This window comes from Gastrolobium bilobum, unplaced genomic scaffold (assembly GCF_033153095.1).
Source record: "Gastrolobium bilobum isolate Gb01-03AN ecotype WA unplaced genomic scaffold, APGP_CSIRO_Gbil_v1 utg2897, whole genome shotgun sequence".
NCBI classification, from domain to species: Eukaryota; Viridiplantae; Streptophyta; class Magnoliopsida; order Fabales; family Fabaceae; genus Gastrolobium; species Gastrolobium bilobum.
In genome coordinates, this window is record NW_026895454.1 from 47,151 (window position 1) to 60,299 (window position 13,149).

Below are 13,149 nucleotides of genomic sequence, written 5' to 3' on the forward strand. Positions count from 1 at the left end.
ACCTTGATGCATCTAATGGCTAAAAGATGATAACTTGTTGTTGGGTAATGTTGAACACACCTAGAATTGCATGTTTAGGTGTTTAAAATCGGTAAAAACCCAACCTTGGAAGGATATCTTCACGAAATGCAGTTTCTGCATTCTGTCGTGAAATATCTGGATATGTGCCCGAACAATATCCGGATATTGGATATCCGGATATGGGATTTGGACATCCGGATATTAGATATCCGGATATGGGATTCTGGATATCCGGATATTGCATATCCGGATATGTCCAGTGAGATATCCGGATATGGCATATCCGGATATGGTCCCGAGGAATATCCGGATATTCTGGGATTTCGTAGAACAGTAGCTGTGCTGTGTGTACAGTAGGCTATTGGGGGTTTGTGGACCCTAGATTGATGAAGTTGAACTTCTGTAATTAATGAACTAAGTCAGAATCGTTGTGATTAAGGACTTATGGCTTGGTATGGAGCCTTAAGACGTAAAACGTAAGGAAAGACGTTGTCTTTAATTTATAGGCTTGTGTTGCATTATTATTGATATAGTATTGGTCCATAACAGATTGTGAATCTGCTGTGTTTTGACTTTGAGCTGTGGACTCTTGGCTTTTGGAGTTAGCTTGCAAGGTAAGCTTTCGTGTCCTCGGTTTAGCCATGTTGTGGTTCCACCATGTCCCGTTGGGGGTATGGTTGTATGCATGCTGTGTTACATGCTTTGAATATTTGAAATGCTGTTGAGCTTTATGTGTAATGGCTTTTAATATGCATGTGTTGTTTCATCTTGACGGTAACCTGAGTATGTAGCGTCATACGAGATGGTGATCCGGGGTGAATGCAAGTAGCGTCTTGCACTAGTGTGGGTATTTAGCGTATGTAAATCCTGCATTTCTCTGGCCAGTAGAATAGAATTGACATACATGGCATGATTATCTGCTACATTGCACTGTTTTAGAACTGATGATGATATCTGCTTTTAAAAAACTTATATTGCACATGTAAGTGAGCTTGGGGTGGAAGATCCTTGAGGACCCCTCGTCTTACTGAGATTTCTTGTTTAGAGATCTCACCCCACGTTTGGGGAATGCTTATTTCAGGTTCTGGTAGTTTGGTGACTGATGCCTCTGGTGGCAGGAGGCCAAAGCTTAGTTGATGATAGTATGTTGTTTGCTGCCATGACTGGATATGGATGTTGTTTATGTTTTCCGCTATTTATGTTTATGTTGTTATTGAGACTGATGTTGGGCATGTTGCCTTATTTGAGTGAGCATGGGGATTGTCCATGACACTGTATGTTAGTGCTTTTGATTTGGAGTTGTATAAACTGTTAGATGGTCCGGTCTACGTTGTTGTAGTTCCGTGACTAGAGCCACACTTTTATTATCTATGATTATGAGGTATTTCAGTTAGCTGTTTTATTGCAATTACATACAGACGATGTTTTATTAATTGATTAATAAGCAAGTTGGTAATGATAAGGACATCATAATTGGAAAGAAAAAGATATTCTGCATTTTTAATTAAGCGTTGCTTAATACGATAGTATGATAACATTACCGGATATATACGGGGTGTTACAGAATACTTGGAAGAAGTTTTAGAAAAGTGAATTACGTTTTGATTGGGAAGGTTAGTTATGTTCTTGGATCTCCTCAAAACCTATCCTCTCTTGTACGATGATTTGAATTTGGCTCAGGCTTTCACTTTTTTTTTCCTTTCTTTCATATTTTACTAAATAGTGGGTGGATATTTAATTTGAGGAGGGATATTCTTACTACCAAAATTTTCTACTACCAACTCACTACCTATCTAATCACTATTGGATTAACATTTTCTCTTTTTTCAAAAACTTTTTAGCATTCTTTCTCCTTGATTCAATGGTGATTAGATAAGTAATAAGTTAGTAGTAGAAAATTTTAGTAGTAAGAATATCCTCTCTCGTTTAATTTAACTCAAATCATAATTTTCAAAACAATGTACATGTATTGGTTTTCCAACCATCTTTGACCAATGTTGTAGTTCACACGCCTGCTTCTCCTGCTACGGGTTGAATTTGATGACCAAAAAAGCTTCTGCAGCAAATATGGGGTTTCTGGTTAGCCCTTAATTCAATGGTTTCCTAAGGGATCTATACGACCAAAGAAGTGAGCCCTTTCCCGTATGTTTCAGTTCAAACTTTGTTCTTTTATAATCAAATGATGTAGCTTAGTTGACACATGAGAACTGAGCATATAAGGTGAGAACATGTATTCGATCATCTCCAGTATCATCTTTGAAAGGGGTTTAAAGTCATAATCTCAACCCGCCTCTAATAGGATTACCTCCTGTGAAGGATACATGTAATTGATCCAGAAAAAAAAAAAAAAAAAAACTTTTGTTCTTTTATTGTTATGAAACAGTGTCAGAAATTCAACTGATATGTATTTGTTGCTCTTCATCCGTTGCCCGCATAACACCAAATTGTATGTGCAGTGCTTTAGGTATGATGGTGCACGTACTGCAGAAGCCCTTGCCGTGTTTGTGAACAAGGAAGGAGTTCTTAATCTGGATGGATACTTTTCTGTTTATTGAATTGTGCTGTTGGAGGTCTATATTTCTCTGATTTAGTGCTTATATTATGCATGATATAAATATGAATATTCTAAAACAATTTATTACTTTTTTATGCTTATTTTCCCACCACTTAAGTTGTTGTGATTGTGAGTTTTAAGTGTTCTTTTAGTTAGATTGCAATCTCGTGCATATAGGACTTAATAATGTTAATCCTTCCACAATGATGGCAAAGTTTATTGGAAGTTCAAGGAAGGGTCTGGTGGTGATATGTCAAACAGTCAACACGTTCAATTAGCACAAATTATAATTGACAATGGTTTGGCCAATAAACAGTCAATAATATGAAGCAACAACGGATTTGCAAATCAAAGAAATGGTACTCCACTTTAAATTTTCTGTAATGAACTGACATCTGATCAAGCTTTCAGCATTGATTTTAATTTCGATTACTCATCCGTGTTAGTCCCAGTGGTACTCAAGAAGGGGGGTTGAATTGAGTAGTAGCACCTATCTCTCTTTTTTATTTTTATTCAAATATAATTTTTAATATAATTTTCTAATTTTTGCTAATAAAAGGAAATCACAAGAATGATGCACAAATAAAAAAAACACAATGATTTCTACGTGGAAAAATCTCCTAGGCTCAATAGGAGTAAAAAACCACGACCCACTTGGATTTCAATCCAATGGGATTTAAAAAAAAACTTCACTAATTTCAATGAGCCAAAATACTCAAGTACAAGTAGATCCTAATCTACTCTTGAGGCACACTACTTTGATTCAACCCTTTAAATCAAAGTTTACACTTATCCACCGATAAGCCCACACCTATTGTTACTATCAACAATAGCAAGTCTCCACACACGGAGAAAAATCAACTTAAAATGAACCACCTTACTAATACTTCTAGAAAAGCTAAAAGGTGACGATGAAGCACTTAAAACCTAAGCTTGTAAAAAAAGTTAATAAAGAACACAAGTCTTAGGCTAAAAAATTTAGATCACATTTGCTGCTTCACTGTGAGACTATTGGAGCATGGGTATATATATAGTAAAAAAAAATTTCATAAACTTTTGCTCCCATGATAATGCTGTTTAGACTTTATCCTTATCTCTTAATTTCAAATTTTGATTCTGCTCTTTATCTTCAATTGACTGCAACAACTTCAAGCTTTATCTTATCTTCAGATTTGGAATCTCAACAACCTTTTGATATGCTGTAACCACCCAACAAAAATCATCCTGTTTTTGATCAACAAATAAGGTTGTTAGGATTTGTAATTTAATTATATCAATTGTGTCATCATTAAAATATTTTAAAGCATAGGGTGCAACAAATTCCCCCTTTTTGATGATGACAAACAATTGATGCCTTAGAAATCCAAGTAGCTTGACAGATCAATCCAACATTGAAGTTCAGCAATAACAAACTATTTTCATAGTCAACGAGCTAGTTTTGTATATAGCAACAACAATGTAGCATGTCATGTGATCAAGTTGAATAATTGATACCGAATCCAAAATCAGATATTCAAACAATAGTAATTAAACAGTGATAATGTTGACAAATTCAACTAGTAACCAACACTTAATTAACTCAAATAAGGCATCTTAGTTTCCCCCTTTTTTGACATCATCAAACTTTGGAAAATATTAGGCATAATGGAGCAAGAGATGTATGAGAAAGAGTAAAGCAAATGGGAAGCAGCAGAGCACTTTGCAATGGCATGGTGTATTTTGCAATATTCATGATAGAAGACACTCAAGTGTTTAACTCACAATTTATTCACCTTCAAGGATGCTTCATGGACTTGTAATTCATGATCTATGAATCCTTTTAACCAGAAAAGTGCAAGTAGAATAAAGTTTATGAAAAATTTAAGCATGAAGGAAAAGATGATAGGAAATGGAAGGATTAAAGAACTCTCTTAGTTGTTAGAAGCTGGGAGTGTTATTGGCAAGATGACTCAGGTTGCAAAGAACAACAAAAAAATGACATTTGTTTGGATGTTGTATTATGCCATGAGACAATTAACATTTGAAGCTTTCTCCCTTTTTTTTATAACTTTTTTTTTTCTCGTTCTTCTCTTCTTCTTTTTTAATCCTCTTCCCCTTCTTCTTCTTCTTCTTAATTTTTTTTTTTCTATTCTCCTTCCTTTTTTTTTTTATCATCTTCTTCTTCTTCTTCTTTTTTGTTCATCTTATTCTCCTTCTTCTTTTTTCTTTTTTTTTTAATCATCTTCTCCTTCTTCTTCTTCTTCCTCCTCCTTTTTTTTCGTTGTTCCCCCTCAACTTGGCATGTGGATCAAAGATAAATAGGATATATATCTGGACATACTCTTCACAATATGATGTAAGTTTTCTGCTAATACTAATGGAACAAAAATATGCAGAATTATCTTTCTGCTCATGAATGGTTAGTATGATGTCAAATAGAGATTAGAAAAAGTAATGGGAAAAAAGTGAATGACAGTCATCAATAAATCAGAATGCACTTTTCCACCAAAAAGAAGCAGATCAATTATACAAGTTTTGAAGTACCTTTTCACTCAGTAGTGTTTTCACTCAAAACTTGGTCACCTAACTAACATGTTTTTCATGAGTATGCATAACAGTACCACATCCATTGAATCATGCTCCACACAGTCACCAAATGCTATGGAAATCTAGGTGTATAGTTAGAAGGACCTAGAGTTTGTCTTGTGTAGGTGATGTTGTCTTTATAAAGTGGAATAGGGTCTTCTTTTTTAAAAAAAAAATATAGAAGTGATGATAAGTATGCAGACGGGACAACAAATTTTTGGTTCTAATTCAAGCATCCATATTGGGGGTCACATAAATCCTTATGTAGAACTAATCAAGCCTAGTTCTAGTCTCAATTTTTCAAACCTATCTCTATTTGACGGCTTAGTGAAAATATCTGCTATTTGAAATTCAGTGGGACAAAAATTCAACTTGATTAAACATTTTTCTGTACAATCTCTCAAAAAATGATGCCTAATGTGTATGTGTTTTGTTCTTGAATGCAACACTGGATCTTTTGATATACTTATAGCACTTGAGTTGTCACAAAGGATAGGCATACAACCAACATTTATTCCAAAGTCAATTAACTGTTGTTTTATCCATAACAATTGAGCACAACAAAGGGCAGCAGAAATATATTCAGCTTCAGTAGTGGATAATGCAATATTATTCTGTTTCTTTGAACCCCAAGTAACCAAGCAAGGACCAAGAAATTGAGCCATACCTGAAGTGCTTTTTCTATGAACAAGGTCACCTGCAAAATCTGCATCACTATATGCCACTAGATCAAAATTAGCACCCCTAGGATACCATAATCCTAAGTTATCAGATCCTTTTAAGTATCTTAATATCTGTTTAACAGATTTCAAATGGGATTCTTTGGGATTGGATTGAAAACGTGCACATAAGCCTACACTAAACACAATGTCAGGCCTACTAGCTGTTAAATATAAAAGTGATCCAATCATACCTCTATACATTTTTTCATCCACACTTTTACCTTCTTTGTCCTCACTTAATCTATCTACAGTCCCCATTGGAGTCTTGTGCGGCTTAGAGGCTTCCATCCCATATTTTTTTAGAAGGTCTTTGAGGTACTTTTGTTGATGAATCATTGTACCCTTGTCACTTTGAGAAACCTCTTGCTCCATTATGCCTAATATTTTCCAAAGTTTGATGATGTCAAAAAAGGGGGAAACTAAGATGCCTTATTTGAGTTAATTAAGTGTTGGTTACTAGTTGAATTTGTCAACATTATCACTGTTTAATTACTACTGTTTGAATATCTGGTTTTGGAATTGGTGACTAATAAAAGGAAATCACAAGAATGATGCACAAATAAAAAAAACACAATGATTTCTACGTGGAAAAATCTCCTAGGCTCAATAGGAGTAAAAAACCACGACCCACTTGGATTTCAATCCAATGGGATTTAAAAAAAAACTTCACTAATTTCAATGAGCCAAAATACTCAAGTACAAGTAGATCCTAATCTACTCTTGAGGCACACTACTTTGATTCAACCCTTTAAATCAAAGTTTACACTTATCCACCGATAAGCCCACACCTATTGTTACTATCAACAATAGCAAGTCTCCACACACGGAGAAAAATCAACTTAAAATGAACCACCTTACTAATACTTCTAGAAAAGCTCAAAGGTGACGATGAAGCACTTAAAACCTAAGCTTGTAAAAAAAGTTAAAAAAGAACACAAGTCTTAGGCTAAAAAATTTAGATCACATTTGCTGCTTCACTGTGAGACTATTGGAGCATGGGTATATATATAGTAAAAAAAAATTTCATAAACTTTTGCTCCCATGATAATGTTGTTTAGACTTTATCCTTATCTCTTAATTTCAAATTTTGATTCTGCTCTTTATCTTCAATTGACTGCAACAACTTCAAGCTTTATCTTATCTTCAGATTTGGAATCTCAACAACCTTTTGATATGCTATAACCACCCAACAAAAATCATCCTGTTTTTGATCAACAAATAAAGTTGTTAGGATTTGTAATTTAATTATATCAATTGTGTCATCATTAAAATATTTTAAAGCATAGGGTGCAACAATCCGCACATGTTAGAACTTTTGCGTATGTTAATGCCGTCAGTCTGCAATGCAAATGCAGATGAATTCACTCGCAAGAAGAACATCTCGTCTAGCCTTGCTTGATCTTATGATTATGACGACGGAGGACACGTTGCATTAAGTTCTGTTCTGAGAGACAGGATTTTTAATAGTTGAGAGATATAACATGTTTTAAGTGAACATGCATTAACCTATGTAAAAAGTGTGTCATTTGAAAGGATGTAAAGTTGCGTCATTTTAAGAGAGTGAAAGAGATAGATAAAAGAGAAAAGAAGGTTGATAAAAAAAAATATGTATATCTCACTTCTTTATAAGAGTAAAATGACACAAATTGTGTCATTTAAAAAGATAAATATTTTTCCTTCCCATAAAGTAAAGCACAGATTTAGTTTCATCTGAGAAATTGTATTATAAACCTATTAGAATGACTTCGGTTTAATTTGGAAATTTTTGTAGCCTTGTTCATGATTGTCTCTAGAGGTGGCAAAGTGGGCGGCCCCTCCCGCCCCGCCCAGCCCCTCCCCGCCATCAACCCGCCAAAAAATGAGCCAGCTCGTACCGCTCCGCTTTTGAAAGTAGACTGAAAAACTCAGCCCGCCCCGCCCCGTTTGACGAGTTGAGCGGATTGGCCCGCCAGCCCGAGCCTATTTTACACTGACCCGCCTATGCCCGCCATCAACCCGCCAAAAAATGAACTCGCCCCGCTTCGTCCCACTTTTGAGATGAGTTGAAAAACTCAACCCGCCCCGTTTGACGGGTTGACCCGCCGAGCCGAGCCCGTTTCGCCGACTCTACTTGTCTCGTTACTTGTGATTTCATTGAGCTATTATTGTTGCCAGCAATGCGGTGAAAAATGTTTAATTGGTCTCCTATCTTACTTTTTGACTTCCATGCCCACATGTACAAAAGCCAGTCGAATCTAGTCTGCTCCATTTCTATTACGAAGAACTAGGAACTTATCATTATGATGACGAAAAACGTGAGGATAGCTCGGTTATGCTTGAAGTACTCATTATAAATCCTAACCATAAAATTTTGTTGAATACAAAGCCAAGAAAAAGGGGAAGGCGAAGGTTTAAAGGGTTAAGGTATTTAACAGGAAGTAGAAGGGCAAAGGAAGTAAAGGAATAAGGGATACAGGCAGCTAACAAGTGATTGAATGACCAACGAAATACATCTTATTTTACCCCCCATTTATTCATATTTTAACTTCTAACGGAAATTTGGACCCCAGTTCAAATTATTTAGTAACCAAGTCCGGATAACGTGGTATGACTTTGCCACAACTTTTGGCTAAACAAATTTAAATGCCTCCCAGCGTATTAAAAGAACTGGGGCCTCCAAAGCGGATTCATATCTCATATTTATTGGCTCGTTTTTTAAATTTTCCACCTAGCAGAGTAACAATCCACACAAATTGTTCAACAGTAACAGTGGGGTACTGAGTAAGAAAACTCGGTGTGCAACCAGCAATATTAGAACGGTAGAAAAGACTTTTAAAAATAGAGATGAATATAGAAGCAACCAAAAAGAAAATGGAACATCTCTACATGGGTTCCATTCCAACTTTATAATATACTAACTTCTAAAAAAAAGTCAATATCAAATAATATCAATCTACTTTATGTCCACATCTTGTCCCATATAGATTTGCAAACATCTTTTGTCTAAAATCCAAAAGTATCTATCATCATGGCATAATTATAAACGCTGCATTTAAACCCCATGAATCGGACCCCAAAATAAAGGGCAAACTTAAAAATCATCTTATCTATTGCCATAATCCCGACAGCTATCTCATGCAACTTGCATATGCAACAAAAAGCTTAGGACGTAATAGATGCAAACAAAAACACCAAGCATCTTTCAATTGTGCTTGCCCTGTTACTCTGGGGCCTGGGCCTCCCCACACCACATGGATTCTGTAATCGTCCCTCCATCTTGAAATTGTAACGATATAAATTGATAGTATCATAGATAATGACATTGCTGGCTTAATTTAGCAATAATCTAAACATTTAAGGATTAAAAATAATAATAAGAAGAAGAAGAACGGAAAGTGTGAACGATATATAATAAACTCCAGCTACTGCACAGCAAGCGTTTAAATAGTAAAATGCTGCGAGTATACACTCTCAGTATATTGTACATAGTTTTATCAAACCTCATATTTCGAATTTTTACCAACCCCATGGGTTATGGAGGATGGGGGTGATGATGATCTAAAAGCTAAAGGATTCCAAAATGACGAAAGAAATTAAATAATAACAACAATAATAATAAGAAAAGAGATAATAATGATCTGTACAAGTTAAGGAAAGCCCTAAACATGAAAATTTACCTGGAGGAAACAGGGTTTAAGGCTCTAGCGAAGCCATTCATAGCCCCATAACCCTTTGAACTAAATCCCAAGCAACCAAGGAGACCCTGCCTGTAAGGCAAGAAGGTCTTTTTTCTCAACTCCTCAGTTTGAGCTCTGTTCGCTTTGTAGTGCAACTCATGCGGCGAAGGTGGCACGCGCCTCTTCCCAACACCATTGGTAGGCTTGCCGCTCATTTTCTTCGAATTTCCTTTGCCAGAAGAAGACCCATTTCTCTTATTATTGTTATTATTATTGTTATTATCACAAGACTTGTCCTTTGAGAGAGGGTCATGGAGATTTTGATTGTTAGCATTAGCTTTCTTGTCCTTAGTGGGAGAGAAGGAAATAGTGGACCAGAACTTGTTGTTACTCCTTCCTTCGCTTTTGCTTCTGAGAAAATCCTTCAAGAAAACCCACCTCTTGGAGCTCCTTCCAGCTGAAGAAGACCGAGAAGAAGAAGCTGAAACAGAAGGAGTTGTCTCCAAAACCAACCCATCATCTTTGTCCCTTTGGTTCTCAACTTCCGAGGAACAACCATTACTATCGTTGTTGATTTTGTTATCCTCATGATCCTCGTTCTCTCCCCACTCCAAAGGCGTGTTGTTCCTGAGAGGAGACATAGATCTGGTTCTTCTCCTCACAGACTTGTCCCTCAGCCTTAGATCTCTACCTCGTACAACAACCTCTGCTTCTGTTTCTTCGTCTTCTTCTTCTTCTTCTCCTCCTTCCAGATCCAGCAAGGGAGCAAGAACCTGCGGCCGTTCCAGGTGGGTGGAGAGCTTCATGGGCCGGATCTGACCGTTCAAGAACAACTCATCGGCCGAGATCATGGAACCGGAACCGGCCGAACCGGATGAACCGAACCGAGCCGAGAATTCGAACTCAGAACCGAGGGGGACAGAAGAGGTGGTGTTTTGGTATGAGGTAGGAGCGGTTATAGCAAAGTGCATTGGACTAGCGGGAGCACTGTAGAAAAAACCGGGGATGAGTCCACGGCCAGGACTTGAAGGAGCACTGACGTAAGGGGTGGAACAAGTGCTGTCAAAGTCTTCGAAGAGGGTTTCGCCATTGTTGGGTTCTTCTGTGTTTGTGTTTTGGGCATTTTTGGTGGGTGTTTGAAGGTCCATTATTTGCTGACAGAGTGAAGGAAGAAGATGAGTGTAGTGTGTGTGTGTGTCTGCAAAACTGAACCTGACTTGACGCGGTGCACACAAAATAAGTAAATAAATAAATGTTTTATTTGCCTGAATTATATTTTTGCCCTTCTCTCTATACTTTTATATCGTCATTTGCCATTCATTATTCTTTCCTACTTTTCTTTTCTCGCTTAACCTAATAATTAATTAATATCTAACTTACTTCCATTCATGGACAAGTAATTGAAAGATGAAACCATGCTGATGCTTGTAAAATCCGAATTAGAGGTTGAGTCGGTTGGATAGTAAAGGAGGTTGGGGAGGTATTTGGTTTAGCCCTCGTCCAAATATCCCATTCTTAGGTATTGGGATAGGTACGTGGAGATTCATTTACTTTAAAATTAATTAAAATATGACATAAATTAATCTCTAGAAAGAAAGTGTGGTATTTTAAGATAAAGGAAAATGCATCTTTTAAGAGAGAAAAAAAGTAATTTAATCAAAAAATTTAATAAATAATTGCCACAAGTTCAATGCTTGTGGTACTTATTTGTAAAAAAATAACCCATTTTAATACTTTATAAAAAAATATCTATTTTAAAGATTAATGTAAGTCTTCTTTGAATTTTTGAAAGATAATAATTTTAAAGAACTGAAATTTCAGAGAAAATTCAAATTGATTTTTTTTTTAAAAGGTAAGAATAAATTTCGTATTTTTTGTTGAGGTCTAAAAAATATTTATTTTTTGTAAAGATAGCAATATAGGATCACTTTACACTTTGAAATGATAAGATTTATTATTATTTACTCATATACAAAATCGGCAATAATTTTCTCGAGAAAATATCATTTTATATTGTGAGGTATCGAAATTTAAACCCTTATTTTAAAAAATAATAATGGAATTTAAAATTGAAAACTTCTCCTACTCCCAAACACAATACAATATAATGAAGATAAAGGTATGAATATGCAATTGAAAATATTTTCTAAAAAAGGTGCTGTTACTAGTCCTGTCGGTACCGGTGCATGAAAATGAAGACAAAACATTTTTTCTTCTTATCGCTAACAATTAGAGATTTACACTATCATTAACGCTAGACAAAGAGCAATAAATGTAGATGTGTGTACACTACTGTACACCTAAAATCTGTACATTAGTTTGGCCTATGACGCGTGTAATCAAGAAAGAGACATAATTTACTATTATCCTATATGATAACCTTTTCACCATTGATTAAACTATGGAAAATATTAACCTCATCTAATAGAAAATAATAAGTATTTTCTACACACTCAACAAAATGTGGAATTTATTTCAATTTTTTTTTTCTTTTTCTGTGCAACGGAATCCACATAAGTTGGTGAGTGTACATGAGATATTTTATCTCATGTTACATAAGAAAATATAATCCCTTAAACCATAGTGGAGTTTGATTAAAAAGAAAAAAAGTAAAAAACTTTAGTACATAGGTTAAGGACATTAAACTATTATTAAAGTTTATTACCATATCAGAAAAAGGATGAAGACACGTCAGCAAAAAAAACAGTTAATTAGTTTATGATTAGTCAGAAGTCAGTTACTACTGAGTTTATTAGAGTTGTAAATTTTCTTCTTCACATGTATCTTTTTTCTTTGGTTTTACAACAAGAAAGACAGTTCATGACAAAGACATGCAATAATGATGTAAGTGAAGTAAAGATCTTTGCAAGTTCATCTGAAGGTTATCGTGGCCGTAACAACATGTATAGAGGCAGAGGTCGTTCAAATACTGGCAGAGGTTATAATACAGTGAACAAGTATTGTACTCACTGTAAAAAAATCAATCATACCATTGATTCTTACTATTTCAAGCATGGTTTCCCTCAAGGATATCGATCAAAGAATCCACAACAAGAGCATTCTGCTAACAACGCCTTCTTGCATGGTGGTCTTAATGAAGAAGTCTATATGACTCTTCCTCCTGGTGTTACAAGTAACAAATCCAATTAGGTCTGCAAATTACTCAATTCTCTCTATGGCTTGAAACAAGCTAGCAGACAATGGCATCACAAACTCACAACTGCTCTAAAATTCTTGGAGTATATTCAATCTTCAGCTGACCATTCTCTATTTACCATTAAGACAACATCCTCTTTCACTATTATCCCCGTCTGTGTAGATGGCATCGTTCTAGCAGGGGACGATATGGAAGAAATACAACATGTTAAAACATTCCTTGATCGCAGCTTTAGAATCAAAGATCTTGGATCACGTCGCTTTTTTTTTGGACTTGAAATATCTCGTTCAAAGAAAGGTATTATTCTAGATCAACGCAAATATGCGTTAGAACTCTTGTCTGACAGTGGATTACTTGGTGCAAAACCTGCCTCAACTCCCATGGATGCTTCTTCAAAACTTTGTCGGTCTATAGGTGAACCTTTGGCTGATCCTTCCCCATATAGAAGACTTGTGGGACGACTTCTATACTTAA

General features: G+C 35.7%; 1 protein-coding gene across 1 annotated transcript; it reads right to left on the bottom strand.

The window, feature by feature from the left end:
* Positions 1–9,514: 9,514 nt before the first annotated feature.
* Positions 9,515–10,666, bottom strand: LOC133312444 (uncharacterized). The gene has a single exon (XM_061513640.1). The coding sequence runs from the start codon at positions 10,664–10,666 to the stop codon at positions 9,515–9,517; it is 1,152 nt and encodes a 383-aa protein (XP_061369624.1).
* Between the last annotated feature and the right edge of the window lie 2,483 nt (positions 10,667–13,149).